This window comes from Macrobrachium rosenbergii, chromosome 10, assembly GCF_040412425.1.
Source record: "Macrobrachium rosenbergii isolate ZJJX-2024 chromosome 10, ASM4041242v1, whole genome shotgun sequence".
Lineage (NCBI taxonomy): Eukaryota > Metazoa > Arthropoda > Malacostraca > Decapoda > Palaemonidae > Macrobrachium > Macrobrachium rosenbergii.
Genome location: NC_089750.1, coordinates 40,667,358 through 40,680,520, shown reverse-complemented (window position 1 = coordinate 40,680,520; position 13,163 = coordinate 40,667,358). Strand labels below are relative to the sequence as shown.

Below are 13,163 nucleotides of genomic sequence, written 5' to 3'. Positions count from 1 at the left end.
ATTCTGTTTCTTTTACCGCTTTGACGCTTGACTTTTTTCTAATATATGGAGTGCCTCGAGAAACCAACCGTAGGCGTCGTCGGTCCAGTGTTTGGTCTATAATTTCTATGTTCTGTCCAAGCTCGGCTCTTTCTGGTCTTTTGTTCTGGTTTTCTCTATAATGGTTAAAAATGGCCCCTTGCTGAAGGTGGAAGGAAAGACGCTTAGAGAGTCTGGTGGTGGTCATCCCGATGTATGAGTGGCACCATCCTTCCACCGGGCATGTAAATTCGCAGATGACACTCCTCTGCCAAGACGTTTCTGGGGGCGCCGGCTTGTTTTTAAGTAGTAGCTGGCTAATGTTCATGTTTTCATAATAAATTATGAGGTTAATTTTATCCCATTCTACTGTACATTGGGGGAGACATTTTCCTTTATAATTTTCCCGGTTGTCTTTTCGTCCTCTAAATATTTTTGGTGCCTATAATTCCTAGTTTTATGGACCCACTTTGGTCGTTGTTGATGTCCGTCGTACTTTCCCGGTGCCACTTATTAATGGAATTTCGGGTTTGTCGTTCGACCATACGATTTGCGAAGTTGTTATTGATGAGAATTTGTGTGGATTTTTCGATCTCCTTCGTGGTTTCTCTCCACATGGGGCAGTGTGTGTGTGAGGGCGCGACGGACGTATGCATCCACCACAGACCTTTTATACTTGTATGGGCACTTGCTAGACCCCTTAAGGCATAGACCCGGGTTCGTAGACTTTTTATAAGCCGTGGTGGTATAACCGTTGGAGTCTGCTGTACCCGAACGTCCAGGGAGGTTAGGGCACCATCAACATTGCGTTCACACGTGTAGCGGAGGAGGGAACATTCTTCCAAGGTCCCTCGTAATGTTTCAAGATCCTTTTCTTTGTCTACTATTACAAAGGTGTCATCTATTTAATGATGGTATTGAGGAGGGCAGGGAATCTTATTGAAAACCCTTTCCTCTACGACACTCATGTGGAAATTGGCAAATAGAGCCCCTAATGGGGATCCCATTGCCACGCCGTCAATCTGGCAGTAAAGATGGCCCCCCGTGGGTGATGAAAGGGGACTTCTTGGGGCATTTTTCAAGAAGGGCTTCGGGCTTCTTCGGGGATCTTCAAAGCCTGTGTGTCCTCACATCTATACACTCTTTCAAGGATATGCTCAATCGTCCCATCGACTGGAACGTTCGTGAAGAGGCTCTCGATGTCAAGAGAAGCGATAATACCTGTAGACTGAGAGTCTCGAAGTTTACGTAAAAAGTCAGTAGACGACTGCAGACATCACCTGTCAGGGATATATGGAGTGAGGAGATCACTGAGTCTTTTCGTGATGGTGTGTGTCCGAGTTGATATTTGACTTAAAATCGGGCGTAGAGGATTGCTGGGCTTATGGGTTTTTACGGTGCCGTAAATATACCCTGGATTAAAGTCGGCCTGTGCAAGGGGAAGCTTGGGGGCACTCCTTCATGCATGGATCCCTTCAACCGTCGTCCTACTGATGTCTCTTCGGATGTCCTCGTCCTCGATGGGGTTCTTGTTGATTTTTCCGAATTTGGATTGGTCAGCCAGCATTTGGTCGTTTCTCGTAATATTTAGAGGTCTGGATGAGCACTAGGGCAGCAGCTTTGTCTGCTCTTCTTATCGTGATTTCTTGGTTTTCTCTCAAGTTTTTGGCTGTTTCTTTTTTTTTCCTTAGTAAGCACAATGGGACAGAGGTGGACAAAAATAGAAAAATCAACTATTCAATTCAATTATTTTGAAGACAGTTTCTTTAAATGCAATGTTTGAATAATCTGCTTTCAAACTTTTTAGGTTATGCACAACAAATGCGAACATGCTACAACTACTGTAGTTGGAGTTAACGATTGTCTTGTTTCGAAATGTCAGTAATATGGGCAAAAAATATCACTCAAGTTCCCAGATCTCTCCAGGGTGCCATACTTTTTACTTTTCTTCTTCTGGTATTTCATTTCGTGTGATAAGTATCTCCGATTAAGAATATGAAGCGGCTAAGTTGTCAAATTAAAAGGTTTTCCTCTGAGTTTCATAATGAGCAGAAAATTTTGCTGGCCAGGGCAGGGCAAATGTTTGTTATAGTGACCTTCACTGTGCAATCTACAACAAGTTTATGAAAAAAAATTTAGCTGCCGGTAGCCGCCTGCCATATCTGGACCTTAATATGAAATATTTTTCAAGTCTATTTTGAATTCCGTAAATTATACGTTACCTTAAAAATTATGATTTATTGAATATTTCATGTTTTTATTTCTGATCTATCTGTAAAGATTTTATTATAGATAAACAGTAATGACCATAACGAACAGAAATACTTATGAGTTAATGCATGAAACAATTAAAAATAAAACCCTTAGAGGTTTTCATGGCAATAAAGCGACAAGATTTTTAGTGGACAAATTCAGTGACCAGTCTATTAACGTTGATAGTGAATAGTTTGCAAATTATCTAAGGAACTGCACCAAAATGGCTGATCGTTCATCGAACTAAGAAAGATTTTGAAAAAAAATGTAATGACTTTGATAGCCATTAAAGATGACCACATGGAATCAAGGGCTTCAACATCAAGAGGTCGACCTACAGTTGTATCTTATGAAGCAACTTCTGATAAAACTAAAAGAAGGAAGACAGCAGAGTTAATGACAGTATCACCAGCTAGACTGTATTTTGCAACTTCCAGTATATTAAAAAAGAGGGACACAGTGATATATAAAAACGTTGGAAAATTTAGCAGAATCACCAAAAAATTATTCTCCAGATGAAGCACTAGCGCTAATTATGGACTGCTCTCTAATAAAAAAATACATATCGGAGGATTAGAGATGGGGCAATAAAGATAAAATGTGAATAATACCCACCCTATTACCAAATTAGAGACGCCAAAAAGTTATGCTGTCATTGCCCAGAAAATTGGAAAATTACAGACTTCTCTGCTGAGCTGAATTTGCAAGATGCTTTAGATCACCCAGCTAACAGAATTTTGAGATCTGTATACAGTGAGCCAAACGATATCCTGCATTTACAAAGGATATTTTGTTATCAAAGATGCAATTTTATGGTTCAACAGTTCAACAAATTTACAAGCAAGAGACTACATCAAATAAGAGAGATTTATCTAGTGAAGTTGGCATTTTTTTATGATGTGCATTGCTCCTTTGAAATTAGAGATAACTTGCCCTGAAAGAAATTCCAAAATTATAATTTAGGAAAACCCTGCTCCATCTTCCACTTTTTATTGTAGACCTTTAAAATTTTCCTGTGTAAATTTAACTATTGATATTTTGAGAGCAGAGAAAGATTTTATTGATCCCCCTGGAAACGCCTAGAACCTACGGTAGCTGATAAAGAATGTGATGTATCCCATGAACTATTTGTTACTATGGCTGATGTTAAAGTTTCAACCTCTTTATCTACTTAACATCATCATTTCAGTGCTGTAGCATTCGTGGAGTAAGTCCCCAATGCAAATGTGTGAATGACATCAATCAGGTTTTGAAAAGGAAGATCTCTGAAGATAACCTCAAATATGGCCTTTCAACCTTACATGTATGGATCAGATGAATGAAATGCCTCCTACATATAGCTTATCGAATTCCTGTCAAGAGGTAGCAAGTAGGGTCCCAAGAAGTCAATGAAAAATGAAGTTGGTCTTGTAGATTTGCCTAAGCCAGGAGGCTCTGGAACCTCAAATGACGGTAATACTGCAAGGCGTTTTTTTTTTTCAAAATGCAGAGAAGTCCTCTTGAATTACAGGTATAGATGTAACTCTAATTGAACGACTTTATACAATCCTTCCTGTCCTATCTTCTGGGAACGAAATTGTTCCAAGCATATTTAAGAAATATTCCCTAGATACGTCAGAGCAATACATAAAGTATTATAGTTGGTATTATTTGCCTCAGGCACTGCACAATATTTGAATTCATGGACCTGATGTTATTCAACAATTCAACATACCTATGGATCACTTTCACAGGAGGTCCAAGAAACTCGAAATAAAGACTTTAGAAGCTATCATGAGGTGTCCAGCTGTAAATCAAGAACAGAGACCAATAAAAAAAAAATAATGAAAAGACTACTGCGTTCTTCAGATTCTTACATATGTTCTTTGAGAAACAGAACAGTGAGGAAGATCAGAACTCTTCCTGATGATGCTCCAATGCTTGTAAAATTTGACGATGATGTAGGTGATGATTACTACGATCATAGCTAATTAGTTATTATGCTTAACATTCACTGTGTAAGTACTTTAAAATTATAAGTAAGTATAGGCCTATATATGCTTCATTTAATTTCCAGTTGTTTGAAGTGATTGTTTAAAGTGTAAAATAAATTTTTGGCCAGATAAGATTGCGTATCATTTCCAACTGTTTTACAGAAAATTGTAGGAAAAAGAAACTCTTTAAGTACTATAAAGTAACCATAGTGCTCACTGCCACCAATACGTTAAGGAAATTTGAAAAAGCTAGTTTTGTTAAAAAAAGTTTGTGAGCCTTTTGGCCAACTAGATCCTTGATAAGGTGCAATGACTACTCTAAAAATCATGATATTTGATCCTACTTCATTGGAATATTCGAAATATCGAACTGGTTAAAATGGTTTAACTTTGATGGGAGGCAGGGGCTGATCCCTCCTCACCCACCACAAGGGAGCCCATATACGAGAAATAACCTTGTAACATATTTCTCTGTCCATTTTCGACCACTCTTAAAATTTTCATCGAAGTCCACCCAAAACTTTATGCCTAATGCCACTAATAGACATACAGGTAGATGGAAAGACAGACAGACAGACAGACATATATAAGGGCAAAACATAACCACCTTGGTGGAGGTAACTCAGAAGAGTCATTTTAACAAAATAACAACAACTATTACTTGAATAAAACAACAAAAATTTAGTGAAGAATTATTTTATTTTTGCTCCAATAGTAGCTATTTCATCCCACTGTGGCGAGGATAGAGCTTCTGTATGGGCACCTGGGTCATTGAGGGACTGAATAGAGTCGAGGAGGACTTCCACCTCCAGGCGCTCTGCCTGAGGGGTTGGCTTTTTTATCACGTGGGAGTTGAGGAGGTCTTCTTCTTCGGGTATCGGTTTATATTCAGTAAGGTTGATGAATTCATTCTTTTGTCGGGGGATCTTCAAACTTCCGCCATTAAGCTTCACAAGTTTCTTAAGTATAACCCTTTCTCTTTTGCGATAATCCTTCTGCTGCAGGCACTGGAGGGCGGCATCGATATCTAGATGGGAGGTTCCTTGGGTAGCTGCCTGTCTCTGTTTGTAGTTCATCTAATACGTTTTTTTACTTCTTTCTTCTCTTTCTTTTTCTCTTCCAGTTGGCAGAGCATCAATATCCTCCTGAAGGATACGGTGTTGTCTTCTCCCGTCGCAGCTGGATCATGTAGCCGTAAACGAGTATAATTAGGGAGGAGACCTTCTCTGGGGGCAGTAGAGTTGAAAATTATAGCTGTTTCTACGGCATTTAATTTATATAGCTCTTATCTATTCTTCTTACAATCTTCTTTTCATCAGCATGTATCTGGAATATCAAGTTTCCTAAGGACATGTAAAGATTTCTATGGTCTTAGATGTACTTTCTCTAACGTGTCGACAGCACACTGAAAGTTATATGAGAGTACAATAACGAATCAAAATATAGGAAAGAAACAAACCGAAACTCGTTACATAATCATTATTAAGATTCTCAAGCGATTCAGGTAAAGTAATTTACCGAAACAGAGGCTTTTGGCTCTTTACTCTTTTTCGCGTAATATCAATGACTGTTTTTATGAATTACCTTCATTAGGACTCTTTTTACATATGTCGAGATTTTTTCCCAATGATAACTCAGTTAACACCGACTTACTGGCTGCTGTTCTGGGCTAAGATACCAAGTCAACAGACTGCGGCTTCAAACCAGCACAAGTGGCGGCTACACAAAACATGAGTCCATTTTCTGATTTTACTACAAAAATAAACTACAGCACAAAAAATACGCCCAAGCAATATAATACTACGTTACTATGAAAAAACACATGCAATTTACAATAATTTTATGTTAATTCAAATTATAGCTAGGTTTACAATCAACAACGAACTGAACAAGGAACAAAGGATGAATTCTGGAACACGTTGGGGCGGCAATCAAGACGTAAAAGTTGCGTTAATTTTGTTACAAAATCACTGAAATTGCAATTTGAGCGAGCCTACGAAAGTGGTGTTACTTCGTGATATGTTACACATCAATATAAGGCTAAGAGGAGGTATCGATCAAATTGGATTAAAAAACACTACAATTACCTAAAATACGTCTACCCTACACGGTGCTATGAGAAGAGTAACGAGGGCGCTTCGATTTGGCTTCGGAAAAGAGCGTCCTCTTCAGAAGTTTCAAGTTTTTAACTATGTTACTGTAAGCAGATTTCTTAGTTCCATGACTAATTTATTAAACGTGCAATGTTTAGTGTATTCCTCAACAATAAAAGACATGTAATAAAAGAAATTGTAACATCATTTCAAATCAGTCATTACTCTCCACGTAACTCATTACGCTCGTCTGCTATTTCTACTGATCTCTGAACCTGACTAGATGGAAGGTTCTGTAGACAAAATCCCTGCAGACGATTTGTTGACAACACATTTTATATATTTTTTTATATTGTAATTTTTACTCGAGATTTCAAATGTTGTTTATTCTTACAGAATTTGCATTACGCTCCAGGAATGTTAAGAAAATTTTGGATAGTCTTGGTAGCTGGGATGGAGAAGATCCTGATAGTTTCTTCCTTTTGTTTTTTAAGAAAGTTTCTAGTGCGCCGTCTCCCAAGATAAGTAGATTCTATAGAGTTTTATGTCGACGTAATCTTTGCAGATGAGTGCAAGCTTAGTAATACATTGCCAGTTCCAAAGAGTGGCATATCTACAGACTGCAGTAAATGCAGGCTAATTTCTATTCTCCCTGTGCTCTGCAAAGTTGCTGAAAAACTTATTTTTAAGCCACTATATACTGTAAGTATGTAGAATCTAAATGATTGTTAGTTGATAGTCAGTATGCATATAGGAAGCAGTTAGGTACTTGCGATGCTCTTTTAGACCTGAGTTGCCATTTGCAAGGGAACTCTGATAGGGGTTTTAAGTGCAGAGTATTTCAAATGGATTTTCATGCTGCTTTCGATTCGGTAAAACACAAGGAACTCATTTATAAACTTCAGAATCTTGGAGTGGTTGGATATGTTTTAGGATTACTTTAAGATTTCCGTACAGTTAGGCAGCAGCGAGTTGCTGTGGGCGGGATCTTTAGTGAACCAAGACTTATTTTGTCTGGAGTTCCCCAGGGTAGTGTTCTTGGTTCACTGTTATTTTTAGTGTATACAAGTGATATGGTTGTTGGCCTGGAAAACAAGATTGTTCAGTATGCCGATGATGCAAAACTTGTGGGTGTAGTTAAGTCTCCACTTATGAGAAAAGCAACTGCCCTCAGCCTCAATCAGGACATGGACCGGATCAGTGAGTAGTCTAGTCGTCGGTGGGGTGTGAGGTTGAACGCCAGTAAAACAAAAATACTATTGATTAGCAGATCTCTTACAGACTTCCCACTCCATCCTCCCCTTCAGGTGGATGGAACTTTGCTGAATGAATCTGAGGCTTTAACTATTCTAGGTGTAACTTTTGACTCACATCTAACTTTTGAGAAACATATAATGAAAGTTTCAGCAAATGCCTCACGAAAGCTAGGTATTGCTCGTAAGGCCTCACATATTTATAACAGTGATAAAATCAATGCAGCCTGTATTTGGTCGTTTGTGCTTCCTTTAGTAGAATACTGTTTTACGGTGTGGATATCTGCTTCTGCCAGAGATTTATCTCTTTTAGATAGAGTGATTCGTGGCTGTAGGTTCTGTTTCCTAATAGTAGTGTAAGGGCGACAAATCGCGCCTCTCCTTCCTTGTGTTTCTCCTTTCAGATGTACATTAATCACATCATGTACTTCACCTGTCTTTATTTCAGATTCTTTATGTACTTCATTTTATGTATCATTGTACAGCCTTTTCCCCGATATGTATATCTACGTTTTATATGTCATGTAACGAATGTTGTACGTAATTTTATGCTTACCAGAAAACACAAATCTTGTACGGATGCAGCTGTGCGCCTTGGGTTGCCCGCTACCTTTCCATCCGCTTTTTGTCTTATATACACCTGTCGAGAATAATAAAGAATCATTCTCTATTTTGACATTTCTCTTGAACCTCACACTGGCGACCCCAGGTCAGGGACAGGTAGTGCAGTTTTGGCCCAGCCATTAACGGACTAACTACGGCTGCACCCTACCATCAGAAAGCCTTTAGTGGTCTAACTACGGCGTAAAGTTTAGGCCTCTGATAGCGCCCTCCCTGGCAGAAACCGTGCCATTAACGGACTAAATACGGTGTACCCAAAAAGGCACGTTTTGGCACTTTGTTCGACCTCTCAAACAAATCAGCACCATTAATGGACTCAATACAGCGCATTTTCCCACGTTTTGGTGCGTTAGAAGTAAAGATGTCAGAAACAGAACCTCAATGCGAACCCACGAACATCGTCTGTACACCTCTCTCACCAACAAGGCCAGACACAGTCAAACTTCCCCCGTTCTCACTGCAAAGCACAGCATCATGGTTCTGGTGCACAGACGCACATTTTCGCATGGTGCGCATCTCAAACGATGCTACAAAAACAGACATAGACATGACAGCGCTCCCAGAAGAAGTATTCAACAGAATCTCCCCCTGGCTGGATGCGCAACCTGACAAAATCACATACACGGACTTAAAGAACAAACTGCTTAATTCCTACTCCATGCCCATGTCCGAGGGAGCACAGTGTGCATTCGACCTGTTATCCCTTCCCCTCGGAGATGCATCACCCAGGGAAGCCTGGGACCAGCTGCGGGGGTTGATAACCCTCCCAGGTCGTGACGAGAATGGGAGGAAAGGACAATAGACCTAACAAAAGCAATTTTCCTTCAGCGCCTCCCAAGGGAAGTTCGGCGCCAGATAAGGGATGTAGAGAACCTAGACATGGATGCCTTAGTTGACATCAATGCCGTTTATAAGAAAAGACTGCCACTCAGAGAGCACAAGACATGGCCAAACCCAGCATGGTATTTCTACCATAGAAAGTTCGGGACCAACGCCAGAACCTGCAGGCCTCTGTGTTCTTTCACAAAAAATGACAAAGGTGGCCATAAGTAACAGGTGTGGCCGCAAAACCCAACTCCCCCAGCCCAGCAGGATTTTTCATCACTGACGAGATTTCCAAACACCGCCTGCTGGTTGATACGGGCTCAATGTAGTTGGTTTTCCCGCCATCCAGGGAAGGTTTAGAAAAAAATACCTGACTCAGTACCCGCCCTCATAGTAGCAAACGGAACTCCCATCCGCCCTTATGGCATGACGGCCCAGGCTATCTCAATCCTGGGGCGCAGATACCACTGGCCTTTTATCATAGTGGATGTTAAGTTTCCTCTGCTGGGAGTGGACTTCCTAGGGCACCACAGACTAGTCGATGTCGCCAGACAACGCCTCCTCGACACAGGGACGTACCATTCCCGTCAGTTCTCCACCGGACCCGGGATGCCCTCCATCTGCTTCACAGCCCTCAACAACTACACGTCCCTCCTACAGGAGCTCCCGGACGTGTTCAAACCAGAACTGTGCCAGTCACCTGGGGTTTCAGCAAAGCACGGCATCTTCCACCACATCACCACAATGGGTCCACCAACCCATGCCAAGCTCTGACGTCTGTCACCCCAGACGTCACAAGACGCCAAATGGACCTTTGCAGAAATGGAATGCATGGGAGTCTGTAAAAAGGCATCAAGCCTGTGGGTGTCCCCCCTCCACATGGCAAAGAAATCCGATGGTTCATGGAGGCCCTGCGGGGACTATCGGCACCTGAATTTGGTAACAACACCAGACCACTACCCCTCCCTAACATTCAAGACCTGACAGGCGCCCTCCACGGAGCAAAAAATTTTCTTCAAGATGGACCTACTGAAGTCGTACTTCCAAGTCCCTGTGCATCCCGACAACGTCCCAAAGACCACCATCATCACGCCCTTCGGGAGCTACACATTCTCCTATTCCACTTTCGGTCTCAGGAACGCAGGCTCCACTTTCCAGCACCTGATGGATACCATCTTGGGAGATCTGCCCTTCTACATCTGCTACGTTGATGACATCCTCATTTTTTCCAGGTCCCCAGAGGAACACCTTCGCCAATTCTGCACCGTTGTGAAATGCCTGCAGGACAGCGGATTAGTTGTTAGGTTCGACAAGTGCATTTTTGGGAAAGAAAAAGTAGACTTCCTTGGCCACGAGATTTCCCCAGCAAAAGTGCGCCCCACGGTCTCTAAAGTAAAAGCTATAGAAAATTTCCCGGAATCATAAACCATCAAGGCCCTTCAGGAGTTTCTCAGGATGATAAACTACCACCGACGCTTCATCCCAGATGTCGCCCACATCATGTACCCCCTGACATCAATCCTGAAGGGGAAACCAAAAACACTAACGTGGGAAGCTCCACAGCAGCAGGCATTCATCCAGATGAAAAAGGCCCTCTCCAGTGCCACCACCTTAACTCACCACAACCCCGCTGCTGCCCTCAGGTTGACAATGGATGCCAGCAACATCACCTGCGGTGCAGTACTTGAGCAGCTGGTGAACAGCATGCGCCAGTCCTTGGCCTTCTTCAGCCGCAAGTATTCACCAGCTGAGACCGGCTACAGCGCCTTCGACAGAGAGCTGCTGGCTATCTACCAGGCTGTGAGGCACTTCAAGTACCTGCTGGAGGGAACCAAATTCACAATCTTAACAGACCACAAACCCTTGGTTCACGCATCTGCAAAACAGGGGGACACGTGGTCTGCAAGGCAACAGCGACACCTGACCGCCATCTCCGAGTTCGGTTGCACCATCAACTACGTCCCTGGCAAGAAAAACCCAGTGGCCGATGCTCTGTCAAGAATAGAGATCAATTCCCTTCACCTCGGCATCGACTATGAATACCTCGCGAGAGAACAAGCACTGGACCCAGAGATGGCGGACTACAGGACAGCAGTGATGGCTCTCAAATGGGAAGATGTGCCCCCAGCAAACTCGGATACAACTCTCCTCTGCGACACCAGCACAGGTCGCCCACGCCCTCTGGTGCCCGCATCGAGGAGAAAAAAAAGTGTTCGACATAGTCCACTGTCTCTCCCATACTTCGGGCTGCACAACGGCACGCCTCATGACTGACAAGTTTGTCTGGCACGACATCAACAAGGACGTCAGCCAGTGGGCAAGGACCTGCATCCCATGCCAGACGAGCAAAACATCCCGGCACACAGAGTCCTGGATCAGCAATTTTCCCCAACCTTGTTGGCGTTTCAGCCACATCCACATCGACGTCGTCGGGCCCCTTCTGCGGTCGGGGGGAGCCAGATACCTCCTGATGATCATAGACTGCTCCACTTGCTGGCCCAAAGCAACCCCCATGGATGAAGCATCAACAACATCATACGCAGAGGCCCTCCTCTCCAGTTGGATAAGCCACTTCGGAGTGCCAGACAGCATCACTATGGACAGGGGACCTGCCTCTCTGTCAGAGCTCTGGGTCTCCTTGGCATGCCTGATGGGTACAACTCTACACAGCACAATGGCATACAACCCCGCGGCGAACGGCATGGTCGAGAGGGTGCACCACTCTCTTAAAGCAGCTCTCATGGCACGCTGCACCAACGAGAAGTGGAAGGAACAGCTGCCCTGGGTCCTGCTGGGTATCCGCACCGCACCGAAAGCAAATGACAACGCTTCCCCTGCTGAGAAAGTCTACAGGGAAACACTGGCCGTACCCGGAGAATTCTTCCCGCCATTAGCCGACGGCGCCAACACCCTGCTCCTGAGGTTGAGTGAACTTGCAGAAAGGTTCGCGCCCTGCCACAAGACCTTCACCAACAAAACCATCACCTACAGCCCACCTGCCGTACACTCCTGCGGCTGCGTCTTCGTCAGGGTGGACGTTCGCTGCCCACCCTTAACCAGGCCCTACAGGGGGCCCCACCGTGTCATCAGGCGGACCAGCAAAGCATTCCTCCTCAACATCCACAGGCAGGAGGACTGGATCACCATCGACAGACTGAAACCCGCATTCCTGTTGGGTGGTGAAGTTTGCAAAGAAGCAGGCAGGCGCCCCAGAGTTCCCCTGCAATACCTGCCTGCAGATGCACCCTCTTCCCCACCAAGGCGGCCCAGGAAACGCACCCAGCCATCCCCAGGTGTCAACTCCACCTCGCGACCACAGTTCTCCAGAAGCAGGGGCCCACTCTGTTTGCCCCAGCGCCTCCATGATTAATATTGTTTCATACAATAATTGCTCCTCTAATTATTGTCTTGTGGGGGGATTATTTGCAAGGGCGACAAATTGTGCCTCTCCTTCCTTGTGTTTCTCCTTTCAGATGTACATTAGTCTCGTCATGTATTTTACCTGTCTTTATTTCAGATTCTTTATGTACCTCATCTTATGTATCATTGTACGGCCTTTCTGCCGATATGTATATCTACCTTTTATATGCCATGTAACGAATGTTGTACATATTTTTATGCTAGCCAGAAAACACAAATCTTGTATGGACGCAGCGGGGACCTTGGGTCGCCAGCTACCTTTCTGTCCGCTTTTTGTCTTATAAACACCTGTTGAGAATAATAAAGAATCAGTCTCTGTTTTGACATTTCCCTTGAACCTCACAGTAGCAGTTATGGCTTGGACCATCGACGGGATGGTCTTTTGTTTGTCACTTCTCCATAAGTTGTATTTCAACAGAGGTCTTCCACATTCACAATTGATCCCTGATTCCCTTTACCTGTCGAGAGCAACTGATTCGGTGAACAGCAGCACCAATATGCAGTAAATGTGCCTCAGTGTCAAACTTCTCAGTTCCATGGGGCCCTTTATTCCTCACATTGTTAGACTGTGGAACAGCCTCCCATATTCTTTGGAAGCTTGAGTTTCAAGTCAGTTGCCCCTTTTTACTCTGAACAAAACTGTTTGTCCTTTTGGTGCTCCCAACGTGGTGCAGCGCTGGATGTTTGCTGGTTTGAATGTGACGAAG

The 13,163-nt window shown here is 43.4% G+C and overlaps 1 protein-coding gene across 1 annotated transcript; it reads left to right on the top strand.

Moving 5' to 3' along the window:
- The first annotated feature begins 11,686 nt into the window (after positions 1-11,686).
- LOC136842315 (uncharacterized) lies at positions 11,687-12,406 on the top strand. Its single transcript, XM_067109575.1, has one exon. The coding sequence runs from the start codon at positions 11,687-11,689 to the stop codon at positions 12,404-12,406; it is 720 nt and encodes a 239-aa protein (XP_066965676.1).
- The last annotated feature ends 757 nt before the right edge of the window (positions 12,407-13,163 follow it).

What these genes read in the sequence shown, in the direction of transcription:
- LOC136842315 (XM_067109575.1), top strand. Translation starts at nt 11,687, where the DNA reads ATGGGTACAACTCTACACAGCACAATGGCATACAACCCCGCGGCGAAC.